The following is a 24569-nucleotide window of genomic DNA, read 5'->3' as shown; positions in this document are numbered from 1 at the left end:
AGTAAGCAAAGTCAGCTGTAGTACTTAACAATAATATTACAAAGATAATGGTGTGAGCGTGTATTTGGGTGTGTGTGTAACTAAGCTTGTGTGTTATCGGCTATGTATACATAATAACTGTTAAATCACAATCAGCAATCACATCTCAGATTGGCCTTAAATATACCTTGTTGAAATATAGACATCAGATGATATATTCCTGCGTTTTCACTAATTATATTAAGCATTATAGGCAAGTTCGATATTTGACTCACAACTATTATTCTGTCGAATTTAAATTCGAAGTGATATTTAATGTTAACATTCTAAAAATAACTATTTGATGACAAACGACATTTACTAAACCTTAAAAATATAAAACTTCTTTTTACATCAGTTGAATCATAATGAAATCAATATGTTTACCATGAATCATTTTTACAATCGTTTTTCATCCAGACCAGACCAACCTAAGTCAAAACAAGCTTAAAAATTGCTTCGTAGCAATCGAGTGGTCGAAATATTTTTGTTATAGACAAAACAAGTGCAAGTGTAATACGACGTCAAACGTTACAGTGATTGCAATGAATTGGTCTTCCGTTAGTATAAAAAGCCATGTCCTCGTCTCGTTAAACAATAGCCAATTGCCTTCAATTCAATAGCATTGAATATCTACTTAAAGAAAAGCCGAATTATTTTCATATGGTCAACATTCACAATATCATTAAAACAGTTAAATATCTTTATCTTATATCTTTGAATTTGATTTATTTAAACGTATGGATACTAAGTCGAGATCGAAGTACCTCTTTCAATAAAAAATAATTGGATTTGATATACGAAAGTCCCTCTGAACCTTATTATTTCTTTAATTTTAACGCGAATTTATTAAATTATTTTCATAAATTTTATTGGTACAGCTACAATCAAGTTTTTACGCATTTATTTATCCCAATTTACCACATCATACATAAAATTATATCGCTATATGTTACAAGCTATATTTTCTAAAATATACCACCAAAACAGCGGATTAAGTACGATATAGGAACTTAACAATGCTTTCTTTAAAATTGATCAGCTCGTAACCGAATATATCCAACTCCTGATAAGTATTGTTTAATCCGGCATAATCACGAAGAATTCGAAAGAAAAGCCCGAAAGAAGAGTTTTCTACGCAAATCTTGTCCCTTACGAATTTTCCAATGTAAAAGTTACTTTGAGAAATGAATCTAAGAACAGAACAGAGTTATGACTGCTTGTTAGACATAAATAAAATATAGGTAAGCTGTCTAAGCAGTTTTTTATCTACCAATAATAAATGACGTTTATTGATTAATTTGTAATTTCTAAGGACTCTCCAATTTATTAGGTTTGGACCATAACTTTAGATAAAACGACTACCAAGGGAGTGCAAGCCTATAAATTCTTGGACTTTTTAACCTTGTTTGAGTTAATTGTATTAGAATAGATTAACCACAATACCACTGAGCTTTCTTTCATGTGTTTTAAGATCTAGATAATATTGTTGTCACTTCAACACCTTTCCTTTAAGGTTTCAGGTTTCGATCACACCTAGTGTATCCAAGCTCAGAGGCACGCACCGGGGCATGACTGCGTAAACACTTATAGAATTAAAAAAAAATATAGATTCTTTCATACTTTTAAATAATACATAATACATGTAAAGGTGTTAAGGAATTATTTTTAAAATAAGTTAGAGGTTGTTTAAAGAGCTGGCTGGGAGGACATTTTTTTAAATACAGTAGTTCTATGTCAAATATAATATCTGTTAGCTTAGAAAAAACTTTGTCGTACGTTGTTCAATATCCCTGTGACATAATAAAAAAATTCAGAATTTTTATCAGATGGAACTCCAAAATAAATACAATAGTTGTACCTACTTGAAAAGTTATTTTCTATAGAATTTTTGTAAACAAGTCTTTCCGTTTTTGATTAGCAATTTCATTTAAATATATTAGTTATATTAGTATATTCATAAAAACTACCTAAACATATAATAAACCCTTATATATGATCGTAGAAGGTAAATAACAAAAAGGTATTCTATAGTCAATTGTTTATGTACAAATACAGACTTATGTTCTATTATAAATTAGAAATACAGCCAGTTATAAAGGTCCATATTATTCATAATAATGTGTCCGCATTTATAATACAAGATGGTGGATAATTCGTTTGAACACGCCATAATATTACCCAGCTATTGATCCGATGCATTCAACGAATTCTTATCTTTCTAAGCTTTCTACAAACTATTACGAGCTTTAATAAGTAAGTTAGCTATATGATAAATCAAAAAAGTTTACATACATTTTCAGCACGATTCAAACTATCATACATTTCTGACAATTTAAATTTTAACTTTACATTATAAGTTTTTGTCATTCTACATTGTACTGACAGTATAGAATGACTAATGTATATTCAAAGATGGTTTTTCAAACAGATGCTAAGACAGTACGACAAAATCTATTGTATCAACACATATATTTTCAAAATGAATCCAATTGCAATGTAACGAGGAGTTTTCTGGGCGATTTGCGCCCCTCGCTAACATCTAACTAAATAATACCTGAGTTCCATGACCTTGTAGGGTGCTGAGACGCCACAAATTACAATAATCACGTCTTCCAATCAATAAACGATAGACTCGCATTTTGCTGAAATTGCGAACTGTGTGATTTCAATCTAACATGGAAATCGTAAAACCAATATTAACGATGAAGATTGTATATCGATAAAATGTAACTTAAACATCTACTTTCACTAAAAAACCAAAAGTTAAATGTATAATGTATGTCCTTTTTAATAGTGCATAGTTATTTTCATTACGATGTTATGTCTTTATATTGTAGTAAATAGTAATATAGCATTTATATGTCAGTTTAAGTAAATGTTGAGCTTACAGGAACTTGAATACGCCGCCATCTCTCGGCGAGTAGATGAATCAAAGCGCCGCAAATAACGGCTTGCAAAATGGCACACGTTATAATAAAACAAAACAAATTCCAATTAACCTCGTTATTTTTACAGTACAGATTAACATTCGAGATTATCTTGCGGCTTTATTATCATCAACGATACGTATCACCTGCCGCCTAACCGATTTTAAATAACTGCCGTTTCCATCCATCATGACACGACAATTCAGCGAATTTCTTAACTGCCGGTGAATAATTATTTGAATTGAGCCATAAAAATTCTGCGTATAAATACGCAAAAAGTTTCGTTTTAAAGCATTAATTATATTAGTACTTAACTGATCTCGAATGTTGGATTAACAATTTAAAGCAATTCAAAATGCTCGCTAGTGTAATTGTTGTAAATGTTACGTATATTTCATTTAACGCATACTAGTAACTAGACACTTGAACTTAAGACTCTGAAAAAATTAATTCATTAAGATATGGTTCAAATATTGACATTATATTTCTGATGCATTTGGCAATCAATATTGCGTGGAAGACCTGCCCCAATACGACCTCACGCATCATCTTACTACGTCTACCCACGCTTATAATGACACGTGTTCATAACATTGCAATCCCTGAGAACTAATTGAATCATACGGAATATATAACGACGTACACTTAAATAAAACGAAATAGCTATGACTGAATAATAGTTGCTTGATCAACGAAACATTTCTGGACAGTTTTATTATTTCTAGGTTTTATCTATTGTAATTAAAAGATAACCGGTTAGCTTACAGCTGGTACGTCTAACCGTCACACAATGTTTATTCATGAAATCATATTATCAAAGATGGACGAAAAGTTATTCTGTCAGGTTTATAAGGATAATTACGCGAGCTCGATTTGAATGAGAATAGATAACGTATGAAAGAGACTGACGTATGTGTGAGAAAAGGATGGTAAGAGAACAAATGTCGTGCGCAGCGCGTCTAACAGAAAAACACGAGTAACGAACGCCAGGTGCTACATGATGCCATGTGCGCAGTAACAAAAACTATATTTATTTATAACGAGTCTCTGAGTCTTCAATTTATGTATTTATACAAATTGTTGAATTAAAAGAAAATACATAAAATTTAACATTATATATAATGATTTTTTTAAATAATTACAGCCGCTGACATTTTCTCGTATATTGGAATAATTACTCTGAGATTTGCGTAAAATTATTTATATATTCATACAAACTGTGATGGATAAAAATCTTTAATTGAGAAATAATACTTTCCATACCAGCGCCATCTAGGAAACGCAGACCGCATTATGTAATCTTGGTTTGTACGCCACCTAGGGTTTAATAGTTTAACATCCTACCACGTCGCTGAAACATTGCGTCACTGTTTCACTAGTATTTTAACAGATGTCTCTGAAAAACGGATACAAAATCTGCTCCAATCATTGCACACGTGAATGTTTAAACATGATTTCATTTACTAATACACTAATCTGTCGCCACCTAACCCAAATCCATTGCATGTTGTCTATTAATTTTCCCTTTTTGTGTTAACGTTCTCCTTTGTTTTACTTTATTTTGCTTTATGTTAAGTATGTGGTGTGTCTGTGTTGTTGTAGCTTATTTTGGCGCCGGATGGGACCCTGCAGACAGTGAAAAGCGAGTCTCGACGCGGCCGCGGCAGAGGGCGCTCAACTACAACACCTGTGAGTACTTTATTTCCTTTTCTTTTCTTTTTGCCCCTTTGAGTTAACATTTAACTTTATCATCATAACATTTCTTTGACTAATGAACATAACATAACCAAATGCATTGCCATTGAGTTTATTGATTTAGAAAATATTAACTCTCCTGATTAAACTTTACGTTTGAAAATATAACCTAATTTTAACTATAAATACTTTTAAGAAAGTATATTTTTATTTCAATATTTATGCGTAACATAAAACAGTTTTAAATAGACTTGTGATGTTAACATTACAACAGAACAAATGATTTATGTAAATAATATGGTTTTCATAGACTATAATTTTTATGATTTCATATCATACTTCTGATAAATTGAATATAACAATAAAAACTAGGTATCTTGCTAAACTAAAGAAATAAGTACACGTAAATTTTTACTAAAGTTTAAAATTCGAATCATTAGAAAAACGCATCCATTTCAAATTCACTACGAAAATATGAGTAACGTTATTAATGCCATTTTCATACCAACATCAACGTAACAATACCTGATGTATGCGTCCAAACGTTTTGTTCAAACATTTGTGACACAACAGCTGGTTGACCGCTATCCGGGTCAGCTGACAAATCATGGAGGTCGCATCTATTAGCGAACGATGTAAATCAAACAAAAAGCGGGTCACTCTCACTGTCGATCGCCCAATATGGGAATAAACTCACCTATTTCGCTATTTTTACTATGACTTTCAATTGTAACTTGTACATTGCAGATTCCAATTGATACATACATGTATAACTGGATTTTAAAATCCCGCTATGTCCTTCTGAATTTCAACGTAAAACAAGTGTACATAGTTTTAACGATGTAACTTTAAAATAATATAAATTTAATAGCTTCTACGATAACATATGCTATTTCTTCATAAAATTACGAAAAAAAACATCTTATTAAAATTATAAATATAAATTATACCTTTATTTTCCAAATGTAATATACTACATAACATAAGATGAGAATGTCTTGTGCCATTTCGATATAAGTCAAATAACTGATTTTTTCAAATGGGTATATAAAAGAATTCTTTACTACTTTCCAGTAGGTTTCGAAGCTATGTGTTTTATATGCAGAACAAAAATAGACAGAAAATATACATAGCAAAAGCTATTCCTAATATAAATCAGTAAATTTTTAAACTTTCAATAATATAATATCTTATAAGGGGTTAGGGAAAAATATTTCTGTAATAAATCAGACACGAGTATCGTTCATTGACTTATTACTTACAAGTAGAGACGTCTCAACTTCAAACTTATAATTTTATAGTTATGTAGGAACACATCCCGTCTATGAGGAAGTTAAAAATACAGCCACAGTGTACAAAATAGTGATACAATTCCCAAAAATTTGCATCGTAACGTGGACGTGGTTGAAGATGTGTTATGTTCCTCCAAAGGAACCTGGCCTCAATTGGCGTTTTTTTTTCATTTTTTATGGATTATTGTTGTTTGTCTTGTCAACTCCGCTCCGGTTGTATTGGTGAGCGTAGCTCTGCCAGACTAGCAGACCCAATGGCCCACACATTTACGGTCCCATTTTCGTATTTTTTTTATTGTTTCGGATAATTGTTGATGTCGATACTATACGTTTAAGTTTAAAGTGGGTATGTTAGTAAACTTAGGTAACATTATTATGTTATATTTGTTACATTTAATTATATATAACTCGAATAAGAGAATGTAACCAAAAATAATAATTCATCTTTATTCGTTGATAACGAGAGTATATCATCTGTACTTTACTTTTAAATTTCCTTTCACAATCAAAACTTTTTTTCTTGGGGCAAACGGGCAAGAACGACACTTTTCAACCGCAGAAAGCTTTTTGACGCCAGAGTCTCGTGTAGTCTTTTAAAGATACGCTTTTCTTCAAGGATCCTAAGTTACGCTATGTTTAAATATATGTTTATTAATATCCAGTTGTGTAAGGCCGTCACTAGTCGCTAGTATATACTTTCTTTACTACAATTCTAAAGACTGTATTCCAAAGAACACAAGTCGGAGCTAACAAGCGAAGTAGAGGTCTGTCGCATACAAGTTTTGCGAATACTTTCATTTGTCTGGAAAAACTAACTGAACAAATAATTCGGTTCAAAGTTTGAAGGTGCTTTAATAAAACCGCAGAAAGCTTTTTGATCGAAAGTTTTGAATTGCAAGACGCGTGAAAGGAATTGTTAAAGAAAATGATTAATTAGTTTACTACTTATTATATTACTAAGTTGTATACATGGCTTTCTGGCCAGATTCAATCATAGATTTTTCTATGCGAAAAGTAAAATATCTTTGAATGAGGAAAAAGAAACAATATTGTATTAAGTCTCTCATAAAAAAATATATTAATTTATATAATGGTAAGATTAATATTTTGTAAAATTTGGTTATTTGGTTGGTTGGGCGATAAGCCAGCCCGTTGCATGTCTTATATTTTTTTTGTTTTATTTGTTTTCTGTGAATGTAACGTATCTATCGAAGTGAGAATAAATAAAAAGTTCAGTTAGTTAAATCAGAATATGAGATTTAAATCGAGAAGTTGCATTTGGATATCGCCACAGAAAAACGTAATCTAAACTAATATAAATATATTATTATTGTCTCATCTTAGGGTCCTTCAAAAAAAGAGCATACGAATTCTTAAAGGCCGGCAACGCACTCGGGAGCCCTATGGCATTGAGAGTGTCCATGGGCGGTGGTATCACTTAATATCACGTGAGCTTCCTGCTCGCTTGCCCCCTGTTCTATTAAAAAATTTACAGTTCCCTTGTTATAAGCCATTTGTTTAAACAAAATTTGATGATCCAAAATATTCTAAGTCGATCGTCACATTTTTTGGTTGGACATCGTTGAGATTTACTCGCGTTGTGTCAGACGCATCAAATTTATATCTTTGTTAAACATATTTGTTAATAGTTACATCATTTTTCGTTCATCATTCGTGCGTTTTTTGTGAACGTTATTAGTCGTTATTAGTCTGATGTTATTAATCTTACGTCTTTTTATCAAACGAATACAATTTCTCCAAATCCTTACGTCTGACAATTAGGTGTCTTCTTCTTGGTACGGATAATTCGTTACGAGATATGTACTCAGGACTATATATTTTAGTATAAGATTGTGTGTCGACAGCCACCGAACCAATTGTGAAAGAATATATAAACAGTTGATTGAAATTTTCCTTTAATACTATTCATTCAAATGCACAAATAATTCACGACCAAAATATGGATTCCATATTTCGTACTGCATTAATTAGTTTCATAAACTAATACCAATTCTAATCCGAGATTTCAATTCGGAAATAAATTGAAATCTAACATAATGAAGACGGCATTGCTTGCAGACTTAGGTACTAATTTCGCAGCCATCTTGCGGTTGCTATGGCAACGAGACTGCGCCACCCTACCCACCCCTTGCACTTGCAGAGCTAGACATAGTACCTATAACTAGATGTATGTATATCTCAAATGTATGCACGCTTGATTAGCCAATTCCCAATTTCGGCGTCGTAGTTAATTTTTGGTAACATGTGCTAACTTTTGGTTCTTAATTAGGATTCGGGTCGTACGATTATTTATGTGATACGTTTAATAGATTTTTATAAAAACGGTGAGTTTATTATTATAGAGTTTTAATTAAACTTCCGCTTATACACAATTTAATAGTTTTTTATAGTATCTATATTTTTTTAAATTAAACGCGAGAATAAAAAAAACCTTATATTATCCAGTTTGATATATACACGTTAAACTAATAATTATATTCAAAGAATAGGGTTTGGTTATTGAAACTGTCACATACATTGTAAACAGTTGAATAGTAATATGTTTTTTTAAATATGATCTCCATTCATTAGAAATTGAACTACATATAAAAATGTCTAATATAAATTTGTAATTATTATTATTACTGTGTAGGTTCAATATAGTAAATACATACATTGTTACGTTTAGGTTTTAATAAGCAAAGTATTTAAAGATACCTAACATATTAGTATGACACCCCGTAGATACTAAAATAAAGTATGTACCAATTTGTTTTATACGTATACAACAATATTTTATCAATAATCGAGTAAATGGTCTAGAATCTCATTAAAATTCCTTTTAACCTATTACAGACTCGATAATTTTTAATTAAATAACTGAACATCTTCACGTATTTTCCATAGACCACCCCCAAACGCTGTCTAAGAATTATAAACTCGAATTTGCTCAGCGTTGTAATTGCAAATTTCGAGTCACGCATGCGTCGAACACCGATCAATACGACACATCTTTAATGTTCTTTTTTTAATAATTTGCGCGCCAAAACATTAAAAGTGAACGTTTTAAATGTCAATTGTCATATTTTGGATTTCAGTGGGCGGTGGGTGATTCTGAAAGTTCTATTGCCTTATGCATTTTCAATGTCCCTTTGAAAATTCAATAACGTCCAAGTTGGAAATAGTGATATTGTTGGCGAATTTGTATGAGGTTTATGAAGTATGTTGATTAATCACAATGTAGTTTAGACATATTGTTGTTCAGGTGATTTTGTTAGTTCTATTCGTTTGTAGTATGCTTAAATGAAATGATAGGTTTGTATTGCCTCTGAAGATATTCTTATTTATATTTTTAACACAATACGGCCAAAGTTCTTATCCTCTCTTATACAGAGGTTTATGAAGTATGTTGATTAATCACAATGTAGTTTAGACATATTGTTGTTCAGGTGATTTTGTTAGTTCTTTTCGTTTGTAGTATGCTTAAATGAAATGATAGGTTTGTATTGCCTCTGAAGATATTCTTATTTATATTTTTAACACAATACGGCCAAAGTTCTTATCCTCTCTTATACAGAGGTTTATGAAGTATGTTGATTAATCACAATGTAGTTTAGACATATTGTTGTTCAGGTGATTTTGTTAGTTCTTTTCGTTTGTAGTATGCTTAAATGAAATGATAGGTTTGTATTGCCTCTGAAGATATTCTTATTTATATTTTTAACACAATACGGCCAAAGTTCTTATCCTCTCTTATACAGAGGTTTATGAAGTATGTTGATTAATCACAATGTAGTTTAGACATATTGTTGTTCAGGTGATTTTGTTAGTTCTTTTCGTTTGTAGTATGCTTAAATGAAATGATAGGTTTGTATTGCCTCTGAAGATATTCTTATTTATATTTTTAACACAATACGGCCAAAGTTCTTATCCTCTCTGTATAATAACGTATATAATGTCTTAATTAAATTTATTAATTACTGTTTTGAGGCTATAATTGCCAAATAGTTTTTTTATACTTTATAAGATATGGCGTTTGTACAAAGACTGTGTATGTATATAGGTTTGTAGACACCCTCTGTGCTTTCAGACAAAGTCAGATGTCTGTAATTGTATTCAATCGTTTCACTATAAACGGCCATTCTAAAAACATACAAATAAATATGTTAGGATATAAAAATCATGCATACAATAATTATGAACGTTTACATCCCTTTTTAAAATTTCACAACTTTTCAGACAGTTTCAATGTAGTCATTAAATATTTTATTCGTTCGCGCTCGCTTTAAATTGCTCTTTTGATTACCGAGAAACAAACAGAACACCCTTCAATTGATCGCGTAAATATATAATAACTTTATAAATTATTTAATGTGAATTTCAAGCGAAGTGAAGCCTTTTCGTGAACACGTTAGAGACAGAATTAGATCGTTTTTAATGGTATTTATAATTAATTTTATCCTTTTATATTCCACCCGTATTAAAGTAAGTAACCATCTGCCAATCGAGGTCTTTTCGAATTAATAAGACAGAGTCTTTGAGGATGTCCTCTTCTCTGCCCTCTGGAATTGAGAGTGACAAACAAAATTACAACTCCGAAATACCTACCCCAGGTCGGCAAAAAAAAATAGTTATATACAACTGATTTTATCTTCATTGCTTTGAATTTCAATATTCATTTATTTTTCTTAGAAACAATTTAATAATATATATAAAAGTAAGCTTTTGAAACTCCTAACATAGTCGGGTAACTTGTTGTTTAAAAAGGTGGATTTTATTCAATTTAAATAAACAAAAAGTACTAATAAGATTTATTGCAATAGAGCAATTGTAATAGATGATTAAACAGTATCCAGTATAATAAAACAAACGTTTCCCTTTATTTTATTTCGTCTGTGCAAAACAAAGGCTATGTTGGGGATGACACCCCGCAATCCCGAAGGATACAGAGATTTGTGGCATTCCGGGAAGCAACAAGTGAATGGAAGTGACTTTTCAACTCGACACTAATAAGATACTCGTGACAGGAGTGATGCCATAGAGTGTAGACGTGACAAATGTCACATAACGTTGCGTTTCATGACTTTTATAAATACCGGTAACGCACTGGCAAGCCCTCTAGCATTGAGTCCATTAACTGCATATGAGCCTCCTGCCTGTTAATGGACTATAGTATTTAAAAAAAACATAATATGTGAGTGTTTTGGTTTCATATTGTAGAATCTTCTGATCGTCATTTGTTAATGTGAAGTCATTGTTGTGGTTTTCATTCCGTTTAGATACTCTTTTAATTTTTAATTCCAGGCTTTTCATACTAAAACTAGAAAAAATAAGTTAATAAAATTGTAAATAAAAATGAGCGTTCAAACATTACTGTCGGTTTTGTTCTGTGGCAGCTCTGAGGGCGACGATTAGACTTGTCTAACGGGATTAGGGTCGCCTCGGGATGTTTTTGTCGTGATTCTCAATATTGATATTTGTTCTTTGAAGTTTAATAGAATATTACACAGATTAGGGAAGACTTTTTTCAGTCAGATGGTTATCCATTTATTACAGGAGTTTTGAAGCTGATTAAAAAATACTCGGAGCAACTCCATAGAGACAGAGGCCGAGTCTTTAGACGCCTTGCTGTGTTAATTACTTGATATTATAATTTTCTTTATTCCTATGAATATACAATGTAAATACATAATTATGTAATTATGTATTTACATTGTATATTCGCGGATGCTTGGCGGACGTAGAGTCCCCTCGTTATTAAGTGCTTTGATATTGGGTACTACTCGATTGTGAGAAAGCTTAGGTCTTATGTATATCCTTTGTGTAACATATTGTCATAAGTATCTGAATGTCCTCATTAAAACATGTGTGTTGTTTTAGAGCATAAATAATAAAACTGCAAAACAGACATTATACATACATATAATATATAGCACTGTTCTGACAGACATTCTTACTAAGATAGAAAGAGAGCCCCCATGAATATTGGAGTAAAATATTGAACATGGAAGAAAGATGGGTTGACGAATTCAAATTAACAGCAGGCTACAACTGGAGAAAGTCGCAAAGGATAGGGAACAGTTAAAAAAGTTTCCGAACTCCGAGATTGGTGTAGTGAAAATTATAGATCACAGATCACAGAGAGATAAATATCTCTTGTAACTGTTAATGTAAATAATGCGTAAATTAAATATGAAATATCTTATAGGGGTTCAAACATTTTGACAAAAATAATACATGAAAAGAACTTAGCAACAGGTTGGCCTATATGTTGCCCATGATACCGTTGCCAAGTGCCAACATAGATAATGCGTGGAAATCTCTGAAAAAGCTCCCATAAAGGCTTTCCGACTGCTGAAGCATTTTATGTCCGGTTTTGCTTAATTAATCTCTGTAAAGTTCAAGCATTATACTATAATGAGAATATTTTGAATTATTGGAATAAAATTTCCTAAAAAAAAATTAAACTATTTTTTTTTATTTGGAAATGTATATAAGATATATATAAACAAATTAAAACATATGTTAAAACCTACCTAAGCTATTCATAACATATTCTTATTAATTAGTACAACAATTAGTAAAAGGTTATGCGAATTTTATATCAAAATACTTAAAAGAAACGTAAATCATAAACAAAATTATGACAGACGGCATATGTATCGCTTATTAGCGATTCCAGACAAGGAAGGTTACGTGGCCTAATTTATGCTACTATTATAAAGAAAATCTTCTTTCACTTTGCAAAGGAAGAAAAAACTAACTCCTCTCACACTCTTTATGGTAAATGTGGTAGAAGATGCAGTGTGATCCCACGTCTTTACGCATCGCCAAGGGATCAAGACTAAATTCTAAGCTCATTAAATCTGTGCATTTGAAAAACAATCTTAATAAAAATAGTACATGCAAAATACAAAATGAGTATGTAAACAAATAACGGAGCATTGTTGGAGATAATAAAGTATACATTATGTATAACCTTATACATAATTCATGGCTGATGTCAATTCCAGAAAGTTCCCCGGCTTATTTACATATTATCTAGTTCAAGAAAAAACTTATGTTTAATTTAAATACTGTTTTCGATGTTTGCAAAATTTTGTTTACCTTTGTTAGTTTGGCTTAAGTAAAGTGGTGGCCTAGTGACTTCACTGTGCGACTTTCATCCGTGAGGTAGTAGGTTCGATTCCTGGGTGTGCACCGATGGATATTATTTCTATCTGTGCATTTAATATTCGGCGTGTGTCAGGCAGAGAAGGCTGATCACCTACTTGTCTATTAGATTGACAAATTATCATAAAACAGATGCGGAAATCTGAGGACCAGACTTAAAAAGGTTGTGGAACTCTCTTATGAAGTATAAGCCTCAAATATACTGAGGTATATTTGTTTTGTCCTTATCAGTCTCTGTTAGTCTGTCTGATAGTTTCGTTCGATTGCGATTGGCCGACGTACAGTCCTAAAAAGTTTGTCACGTTCTGTTTGACCAATCACAATCAACCGCATTTATTTCGAAATTTAAAAAAAAAATTTTTAACTATATCATACTAATCTTCACCTACCCGATAAAAAACATAAGCGGCTTAGCCGACTTTTAATATATAGAGGATTATTCATCTCTGTTCACAAATCTGTTGTACACACAGATTATACTTTCGTATATTTTATATAACTGATGTTAAGTCATACCTCCCATAGTCATAGGGCTCGCAAGTGCGTTGCTGGCCTTAAAAATAAAAATAAAAATTCGTTTATTCACTTTAGATGCGTTTAAGGGCATGCTTATGAATGTCAAAAACGTTTACAAAATTCGCGAAAGAGCAAAACTACGCCATCCGTTCGCAAAACTACCAGGAGGCCTTGTTCCGAGAAGAACGGGCAAGAAACTCAAAAAGTTTAACCCTCTATTACAATTATTTAAAGGAAAATGTCATAAATCACAACGTCAATAAAGTTACAAAGGTAAAAAATAAAATAAAAATCTGTTCTGTGATTTACCACATTCACCAATTCATATTCACAACACTTCCAAGATAACAAACAAATTATAACAATATAATTAGAACTATTGCCAAGCGTTTTTATCTTCTATGTAGGTAGTCATAAAGAATGGGTACGCTCTTTTCTAGAAGGTCCCTATGTCGAATTAACTCCTGTGTACGTTTTATAAGTTTTTGATTATAATTTAAGGAAGTTTTTCTTACAAAGTGTTATTTTAGTATGTAGTTTTATACGATAATTTCATAAAAGCCATCATTTTTATTATGTCGTTTAAAATGTTTACTATAGAAAGCCAAACTATGTGTGATTATATTTATAAAATCACACTTAATCTGTGCTTTAGTAAACCAATGGTATTATTATACAAATGTCTTAAACCCGTTGCAATTGTATTATTTCCTTGCGGAATTGAAATAAATATTATATAAAATAAATCCTACAATAAACTCATACCCCTTTCCTTCTCTCTTTCTCCTTATTGGCAAAATCAGCGGTTACCAACTTCATGTATTCCTTATATGCACGTATGTTGCCACTTTTGTTCTAAATTGTTTCATGTGCAAATGGTAAAAGATGTAGTGTAATACTGTATTAAGACTCTTACATACTATAAACTTAAATTGAAAGCATATATAAATCTTGTAACAAAAGCAATATAAACTTTTAATAGTGCAATGTAACGATCTCGAACGTAAAACCTCTCATCTCAGTTTTGAGACCTTTAACTTTTTCCGGACGAACGGTGAATTTAATTTTCTGTGGAAATTGCTATCCCCGGGCATGGCGGCGCTGCAATAAATTCAATTTTGCTGATAAAACTCCTATAAATACGTACTAGAGATGTTTCCATTTAATACAATTATACTTTTTACCTGTTGCTTGTTGTTTATCACTAAGTTCAAACGGTTTTTAAAATTAAAAGTAGAATTTAATCACTTCAAACCTTTTTCCGATTTCATAGAGTTTTTAAATTAAAGAAGGATTTTCACAATTCGATATTCTTGTTACTGGCCACTCAGTGTGTTTGTCTATGAATCCTCTTTAATAGATTTTTTTATTTTGAGGTTTTATTATATTGATTGCCAGTATGTGTAAAGTTATGATGGTTTAATTTAAATAATATTCTGTACTTGCAACAATTGAATAATATTCTTACTATCAAAGTCCTTTAAACGCAGACTTCATAAATACTTCCGTTGTTAATTATAAGCAAAAATATAAATCATTGCTTTATAATGAATAGGTGTAATAAATCACAACTATTCACATAACGTAAACTTTGTTCGATAAATCAACCTTGAACCGATAATTATCGATATTGCAGTAAATCACTTAAAGATATTTTAATTAAACAACCTTCCACATAACTGATATATTAGTTATTGGGGCCTCAAAATAACTTTATTCAAGTACACTTATGAACGTCCACAGAAAAGATGTTAAATTGATTCTTAATTTACATTTACTACCAGTCAAGGGTAGACCTGGCGAGAAGAACTGGAACTGAACTTTTCGCCTCTTTTAATCGCCAAATGACAAACAATATGTATGGCTCTGATAAGAGATAAATATTTTAACTGAAGCAAATCAATCCTAAGGAATCAGATCATTTAAATAATCATCAAATTTATATTAAGCTTCATTGATTAAACATGTCTTCTGTTCTTTTTGATATCATCTTCTCATCTTTATCTTATGATGAAGTAACTATGAAGTAACCAACAGTATTTCCTCTGGAAAGAAAATTCAAGTATTGCCCACAAATTCCATTTGCGAGCCAAAATTGATTTGACGAAACAAAAAGATATTCAGTAGGTAAAGACGCGCGCGATGAATCAAAATTAATTAGAATCGATCGAACGGAATGAGACGTAATTTAAATTTTACGCTTACTCATGAGAGACTAGATGAGTAATTTTTATGGCATTTGGCTTATGAAGAGCTAAAACTTAGGAACAATTTATTTATACAATAAATATCTCCAGAGCTATTTTCTTTACACGTTTTATAATAATTAAAATAAATAAAGCAGCACCTTTTTAGATCTGGGCTTCAGATTTGTGTGTTTCACAATCATTTGTCAATAGACAAGTAGGTGATCAGCATCCTGATTCCTGTGCCTAAAGCACTGGGTCTAAGACCCAAAAAATCGACGGCAAGCCGGTTTCCTCATGTTAAATGCACATACAGAAAGTCCATTGGTGCACAGCCAGGACTCGAAGCTAGGATCTGATGAGTGCCGCAAACTGAATCCAACACTGTTCTCTACATTATTATAATCTAGCCTGTCCTTTACATGACTGGTCCCTTTTTTTGGGTATAAATAATATATATTAGGAATAATGAAGCATTTTGATACTAAGAATTTTGGAATCGGGTCGTTCCACAACTAAACGTTTTTAAGGAAGTTATCGCCGCGCACCACTATGTGGAACCACTAACCAACTGAAGTATAGCTGAGTCAATTCGGCTTAGTACTTCAAAAAAGAGCGTACTAATTATTAATAGGCCCACAACGCACTTGTGAGCCTGCCCGTTTGCCCGCTTTTGTTATATAAAAGATAGCTTTTTTTAAATTACTTTTACAATGTTTTTTGGATAGCGAAAAATAACAATTAATTTATTACTAATCGTACTCCAGGGCCCCAAATCCGGGGCTTCAATCACTCACAATACAGTCCCTGTTGCTATACATCAGAGAGGGTTGAGGGGCGGGGGAGGTGTGGAATTAATTTAATTTTAACTTGATAATATATCGCCGAGTCCTCGCTAATAAATGAAATAATGTTTGTACTTTCAGAATTCATTTGCATTCTTATGAGCGGGGCGTTGAACGACGTGAATATTGTTAAATTTTTAATCTATAAATTTCAGCTTCAATACACCGTATATGTCATTTGTGAGTTGTCTTTGGCATTTGCTGGTACAAGATTATGTTTTCCGAGTTCAAGAGTATTTATACACTTTAATTTTTAAATCTGAAGTGTATAAAATACCTATGTCGTATTCTTATTAGTACAAAATAATAACCAAAATTATACTTTACGTATATAAGCTATAACTATTTATATAGTTACGGAGTATATAATCAAATTTCTAAACTATTATATAAAGCTATTACGCACATTACTCTGCTTCATCTAAGCTTAATGCATTTTCGTATGATGGGCAGCAACACTAGATATTCCATTCAGCCGTCCAGACAATTCTCCCCTATATTGCTATTCTAAACCCCCTCCCACTTTCGGGGGTTAACCCCCTTCCCCCCATTTCGTATGGCGCTTAATTTCCGTATCGTATGGTCATTAATTTGTGAAAACGATATCTTGCATATAACTCATGTTATTGTTTCTGGCTAGGTTTAAATTGTATTAGGAAATAGCATACTAGTAATTTATTTTATAATAATCTATTTACCAAGAAATAATATATATTTATACAAAAATTAAATTGATGAAATAAAATAGATCAATCTCCGTTTTATGGCTATTAAAATTCTATTTTTAAAAATTAAAATCAAAATGTCTGCTACATAATTTATCTATGGAAGTTTGGTCTTTTTGCCGTCCTCTAGGTTATGGTGGTGGCTGACGCGCATTCCCGCCAACTTTTAATTACAATCATTGTGAACAAAGTTTAACTCGACGACAAAGGCCCTCTCTAATGAAACTTCGTACATGGCGCTATTATTTTCTAAGCTTCGCACTTTTACAAGTTTTTAAATTACTTTTTAGAGTTTTTATTCAAAATTAAGTAACACCTTTTGTGTTCTGTTCTTCCGACCTGGTCTCTCTTACCCTGTCTTATTGTTTAAAAAGATGGCATATTAAGATTGTTTTTTTTTTTAAATTCTAGTCCGTACTGTTGCACATAGTATTGTCTTTTATTAATATAGCTGTAAAGCACGCGAAACGTCGGTTTAAATTTAAAATTATGTATAAATAATTATAAGTTTAAATACAATAATACATAACTATAATCCGTAAAAAAGTGTTTTTCTTTAAATTCTAGTTTTTTCAAAATATTATGAGATTTTTAAAATATGGTTATACATAACAGATCAAAACTCTGTGGCACTACAACCTTTATAGGTCTTCAGATTTCTGTATGTATTTCTGGCAAGTACGTGATCAGCCATATGTGCCTGACGAACACCGTCGACTTTTTGGGTATAAGTTCGAACGAATGTTAAATGCGCCCATAGAAAGAAAGTGAATTAGTGCACAGCCGGGGATCGAACCTAGAACTTCAGAGATGAGAGCCACACGCTTAAGCCTCTAGGCCAACATATTTATAAAGAGTAAGAAGTATATGGCAATGATTATTTTTTACCCTAGATTATATTTTTATACGTTACACAGCTTATATTTTCTGACATTACATTAAATAACACACTCCGAAGTTTTTGAACATAAATTCATAGTGTTTACATAGAAAACTGAGACACCGTCTTGCATAAATTGCAGAGCTCAAGATAATTAAAAATCAACATTTACATTCGATTCGATCCCCACTACGTTGTCTATATCACGTCTGGAATTTGTGGTATGAAGTTCTATAATCTATGAAAATAATTAATATGGTTTCAATGTAGCAAAACATTTTGCTTTGAATTTTTTTAATGATAAAATAGTTTTCTATTGCTATCAAAGAGATACCAATTTTTCGCGATTATAACAGAATAAACACTACTTATCCAGACCTTGACATATTCGGTAATTGGCTGATCAATTAAAAAGTGCCTATCTAATAATTTATAAAATACCTAATCCGCTAATTTTTTGCTGAACAATTAACAAGAAATAGTAAAATTTAAAATTGGAAGGGAATATTTTTATTTTTTGTAACTTGTTATTTATAAAAAAAAGAAATAAAAATGCTTGATAAAATTATGGCAATTCAATCTTTACACTACGCAATTGATTTGACACGAACACAGTTTTGGTATATTTTTCTTGGCTTAGTGGGCACTTTAGGAAAGGAGGTATGTTAAAGCTTCCTGGTCACGAATATTAAAGCGATTAAAACGATTTGAATTATGGCATCTCTGGCCTACGAATTCAAAGTATCCAACAAAAAATACTTCTTGATTTTAATTACGATAATATCTTACAAGCACTATTATTACAATGCCCGTTGAGATAAACGTTGCTTTGCAAACCGTGCAAATTGTGGCGATAATTCGCACAAGTACACATTGTAACTAGACAATGGTGGTTTACAACAATTTACGTAATTACTTTAATGGCTTGTAATCAGAGGGCGCTATTCTAAGCTATGCCTTTAGTCTGTGGTCAATTTTGACTAAGGGTTTTAGCTTTTTTCTACATTAAGCTTATCTATGGTAATTTTACTAATTAATAATTCTACAAACAAACATATTCAAAGCCGTTGCTGGGTACCTTGTCACTCACATATGTAGAAAGATTTCTGCCTCAGGGACCAAACTTTCTAAATTCGTTTTAATTTTCTCTTTATCAATTTTTAATTGTTACTAATAAAATATAGGTTAAGAATATTCTGTATTTTTGTGTGTTGGAAATAAAAATAAAAGTAAGTTAATAATTATATAGAGCCCTGGATAAATTTCAGTAAACATTGTGATACTTTGAAATATGGTTAAAAACATTAACGATTAGTTTAAACGCGATACAACAAAATTGACTCACACAAATCTTGTTTAACACGAAAAGAACAAACATTATTTCCGAACGATAAAATAGAAACTTTAACAAATCTATTCGAAGCAGAAGAAAGTAGAAAAGCAATAAAAGCAAAATAATAGTTATGGAAATAGTCTTTCATTTTCCACGAAAGAAAACTTCGGAAACTACCGACAATATGAATGAAACTATAATATTAGAAAAGTTTCGCGAAATGAGAAAACGTACGCCGGTTCGTCTAATACGCGTTGTTATAAACTTGTCCAATAACATCGGGTGCAGGGCTGGGATTAATTGCATATTCAAATACCGCTATTATATGTTAACCATTTTTCTAAGGAGAGCACTGTTGGCCTAGTGGCTTCAGCGTGCGACTCTCATACCTGAGGTCGTAGGTTCGATCCCCGGCTGTGAACCAATGGACTTTCTTTTTATGGGCACATTTAACATTTGCTCGAACGGTGTAGGAAAACGACGTCTTGGAGGATGTCTTGGAGGCTGATCACCTTGCCATACTTGCCTATTAGATTTAAAAATGATCATGAAACAGATTCAGAAATTTGATTTTTTTTCTCGAGCACCAAGGATTTGCGTATTGAATTTTTGTATCAGTTTATAGGTCCACAATTTCATTTTGAGTTGTGTGAACAATATACTGTCATTAGTATGGTTTTCTTTTCACCTCATTAATATAAACACCTTTTTTGAAAACACAGCTGGAGATTGAATCTCCGTACTAAACCTAATAAATTATATATGTACTCGTATATATATGTAACGACGGTGATAGGACAAACAGTTTGACAGTTACTCTAGGCAAGAGATACATTTTAGAAGGATTTTTAACATGATTGGTTTGCGTAAGTGTCCTATATTCAAGCCTTGTATGTTTTCTGCATAATAATCGTTCTGTTAGAGCTATGTTATAAAAATATAGACGTGATATTTTTAGCGATCAATATATCGTTTGATCAACTTATAAGCAACTTTACTGTACTTATATGCAAATAAACGCTTACATACAAGCGATTGTTATGATAATAAGGCTTGCTATAGACGTAGCGGGGATGAAATATTGGCCTCTTTTGCATAAGCACCGTAGAGGGTCTACGATGTGCTACGACAGGAACTGGTAGCTACTTAATTGTTCATTATGCTAATTTGTGACAACAACGTAAAGTTTTGAATGTTATAAAATTATTAGAGTTATTCATTTGTTTCTTATTTAAATAAGACCAAAACACATATAAACACATAATTAACGCTTACTTATGTTATGAATTTAAATTAATTATTGATTTAATTTACTCGTTACGTCAGTTTGTGTACAATTATTTGTTCTGTGAAGTAAGATTGATTGAACACGTGGTTACAATGTCCATAGAGAACTTAAAATGATTTCTACCAGAGAAAGAAGTCTTCTTTATGGATCTTTCTGTCCTATATATATACTAACTTATATATAAGTTCACAGAACATATAATTGTACACAAAGTGACTAGTAAAAAAATTATAAACATCAGCTGTCAAATTCCTAAGTTCTGTAAAAAAACTTTAGCAATCTGTTCGAATCTAAAACAAATTTACTATGAACATTCCAAATTTGAAAATGTAATTAATATGAGTGCGCACAAGACTGTACTTGTAGGAATTTGTCAGACATTTATGTCCATAGGTAGGTTTAAATATACTCAGGCGACTGACAAGGACAGAAATACGTTGTCGACTTTGAGCGACAGGGATGGAAACACGTGCCGATACAATGCACAATGCATACGCTTGGTCCGTTCACGTTCATAATTTAAGATTGTTCGAAAGACGTATTAATATTATAACCGTTATGTATCGCTTAAATTCACGAAGCGGTATTATGGAACACTAATTAATATTAATTGTTAAGAAAATAAACTGTCAAGGGTATCTAAGAAATTAATTAAAATTAATTGACATGAATCGGTACTAAACAATACAATTTCAAATGCTGATATTCCATTGAAGTCCATATACATAATGTCTCAAGTATAAGTTCTAATCATAAACTGTAATTAAATAACATCGATAAAAAACATGTAACACCGATTAAAGACATAAGTAACGCTTTATTACCACAAAATTGAATTTTAAAGTAATGAAAAGCGCAATGTAAAGCTCGGCATCTCAAAATTGTAATTTGTTTATGAAACGTCTGCGGGGGAGGGAGGATCGCCGCGTTCGGCCCGACACATAGCCACTAGTCGTCAGTCACGCGCGACGTTGCCGGTTAATCGCGCGTTTACGTAACAATTTCACCACATTTATCTGTATTTGTGTAACTTTCCCGCGCTTTTTATTTTTCATAAATCGTGTTCTGTGCTTGTGTTTGGATTACGTTGAAGGATCAAGGTCAGTTCACTTTTTAATTTGTTGTAAAGGTTCAATGAACTGTGTGAATTCATTATAATCGCTAACTTTAAGTAAAATTTAATTGTTTTATTCTAATAATAATAATGTAGTCATTTTGATTTGATGTTTTATTAACTATAACCGGCTCTGTGTTAGATTTTGAATTCATTTATCTTTTATAGTTTTTAAATTTACATTGTACATTGTAGTTTTAGCTGAGGCCATTAATTCAAGGCAATTCTGGTCTATTAATAAATATTTTTACGATCATTAAATTGTTGTTACCAAGGTCAACGGCATAGATTTTTAACGAATTTAATTACAGAAAACTTGGCTTTGTTACTAGCGTATATGAAATATATATTAGTAGTATTATTAGTTTGAGTTATTTAAGAATATATTCTTAGTGGTACATGGCCCGAATGGAGGTTCAGTTTAATTCCTAATTAATTAACGGTACAAAAGCACTCTACTACGAAAATTATTGAATACAACTAGGTTTTAGATTTTTTTATCTTTTTAACGTGTATCTCTAAATATTAGCGGATCATTGAATATTTTTAGAATAATTATAATGAAAGGTGCTTATGAATAGTTAAGTGGGTGAGATTTCCGGTAGTTTGGCGTTGTTTTATATAAAAAAGTTTATAGTGCAACACTAGTTTACAATCTATGGCTTTCAATGTAATTAAAATGATGGGCTTCTAATCATACACAAACATACCCGAGCTCAATTTACTTTTCATAGATAATCACGAAAGCAGTAATTTACCATAGATAATATAAGTTTAAAATTGCCCTGTTCCTAACAACACAGACTATAATTTCGTTCTAGGAAATGGATAATTTTAAACATAGATTACAAATATTCTTCCATAGCTCAGTCAGGCAAGAGTTCGATTCCTAGTGGACCTTTAATTCTTTAATTCATCATTCATTCATAATTTAAAATAATATGAAATATACAAGTTCTTATACCTTTATTTAAAATAAAATCCTCCACTACTGCCTTCGTGAAGAAGCCAATTTGTACTGTCCCATATCACTTTATGTGATCAGGACAAATTCCTTACCAAAACAATTATTATTTCACTGAGAATCGAACCACTTACATTTTACCATAGACTTAATTTAAGTTACGGCTTTTGATACTTTATATAACTACGTATTAAATAGTTTAACCATCAATATTTTCAATGAACTCATAGTTATCGCTCTATTGACATAACTCAGTAAATAGAAATGGGTAGGTCCAGATAACCTTATCTGTGCCAGTTTAGCTTATCTACGGTTGATTTTTTAACGTATTTTAAATTTAGAACACTCGGATCTTATGATAACGTTCTTTTAAGTTGTTATTTCTAATTTTAGTTACCGAAGTTGTTAATTGGAAAATATTATTGAAATTAATTTTTAGCAGATAATAAATATTCATTACTATAATATCTAGCGTCATAGCTACGCATGGCTGGACATTTATTTAAAAAAAATATTGCCAAGGATTATGTATCATTTATTCTTTCACAGAGATTTTGGAATTGGCATTGGCATAAAAAACATTTTAATATTAGTATCTGTATTAGAACTATAAACAACAGTGTTGGTTGGTTTCAACGTGCGGCTCATGGGGTCGTAGGTTCGATCCCCGGCTGTAAACCAATGGTATTTCTATGTACGCATTGAACACTTACTCATACGGTGTCGGAAATGAGGAAACCGGTACATCTTGGACAAAAGACGGCGACGGTATCAGAAGGTCGATCACACTTGTCTATTAGAAATGAACACGGGACAGACAGAAATCTGAGGCCCAACGCAATAATTAAAACTACAATGTACTTCGTGCAGTACCCGTACTAGAGAGAGATAAATCCACACCTTTAATTATCCTTATTAATTGTTTCGGAGAAGCAGTATGAAAGCCTAACCTCAATACAAAAACTTTATTCAGTTTTCTGACGACATTCGTGTGTTAATTGTGTTTCGGTTCATTGACCTTGAAACTCTAGCATTTTTAGTTATAGTGTACTACAGTACGTCACATTTGTGAATACTAGATGCGTGCTGAATAAAAATGTAGGTCACTCGTTGGCCTGAATCCATTCACATGCGTTACTGATAGTGAGTAAATAAAGACACGTGGTCTGCTACTGTGTTACAAAAATTACGAAGATTATTTGTATTGAAGCATTTATATCATAATATAATTTAGGCGTAAAATGCCTAAGTATTATCCGTCTTGGCTGGTTTATCATTATTATTAGACCGACATTATATGTCCAGAATAACACCTCTAACCTATAAAAACTGTGTTCGCTTGACTTGTGTACAACTGTGTACCAGGCTCAACAGTTATTAGACACAATAATAATTTATTTAAATTAGATAAGACAGATCCATTTATACCAACAACGAATAAAAAATTCAAAATTAAATAAATACTTCGATTGGACTCCGAAATCGGTAGGTCCTCCTAGTAGGTTTGTCAAAATTACTTTGACTATTTTAGATATTCCGTAACACTTGTGATGATTCTATTTTTAAATTATCTAGAAAAAGTATTTATTGGTTATTTTTAAGAGTAAAAC

At 31.7% G+C, this 24569-nt stretch overlaps 1 protein-coding gene across 6 annotated transcripts in view; it reads left to right on the top strand.

The window, feature by feature from the left end:
• Positions 1-24569, top strand: part of LOC110993496 (DNA N6-methyl adenine demethylase) — a 97542-nt gene that overhangs the window by 35901 nt on the left and 37072 nt on the right. For 4 of the 6 annotated variants that reach the window (XM_045632311.1, XM_045632310.1, XM_045632309.1 and 1 more), the window contains exon 4: positions 4551-4637. The exons of the other annotated variants lie outside the window; for them this stretch is intronic. In XM_045632311.1, the coding sequence (XP_045488267.1) occupies positions 4551-4637 (87 nt within the window). The remainder of the gene's footprint in view (positions 1-4550; positions 4638-24569) is intronic. 6 annotated transcript variants of the gene reach the window in all.

This window comes from Pieris rapae, chromosome 19 (assembly GCF_905147795.1).
Source record: "Pieris rapae chromosome 19, ilPieRapa1.1, whole genome shotgun sequence".
NCBI classification, from domain to species: domain Eukaryota; kingdom Metazoa; phylum Arthropoda; class Insecta; order Lepidoptera; family Pieridae; genus Pieris; species Pieris rapae.
The sequence above is the reverse complement of the archived record's forward strand: the minus strand, read 5'-3'. Positions and strand labels throughout refer to the sequence as shown.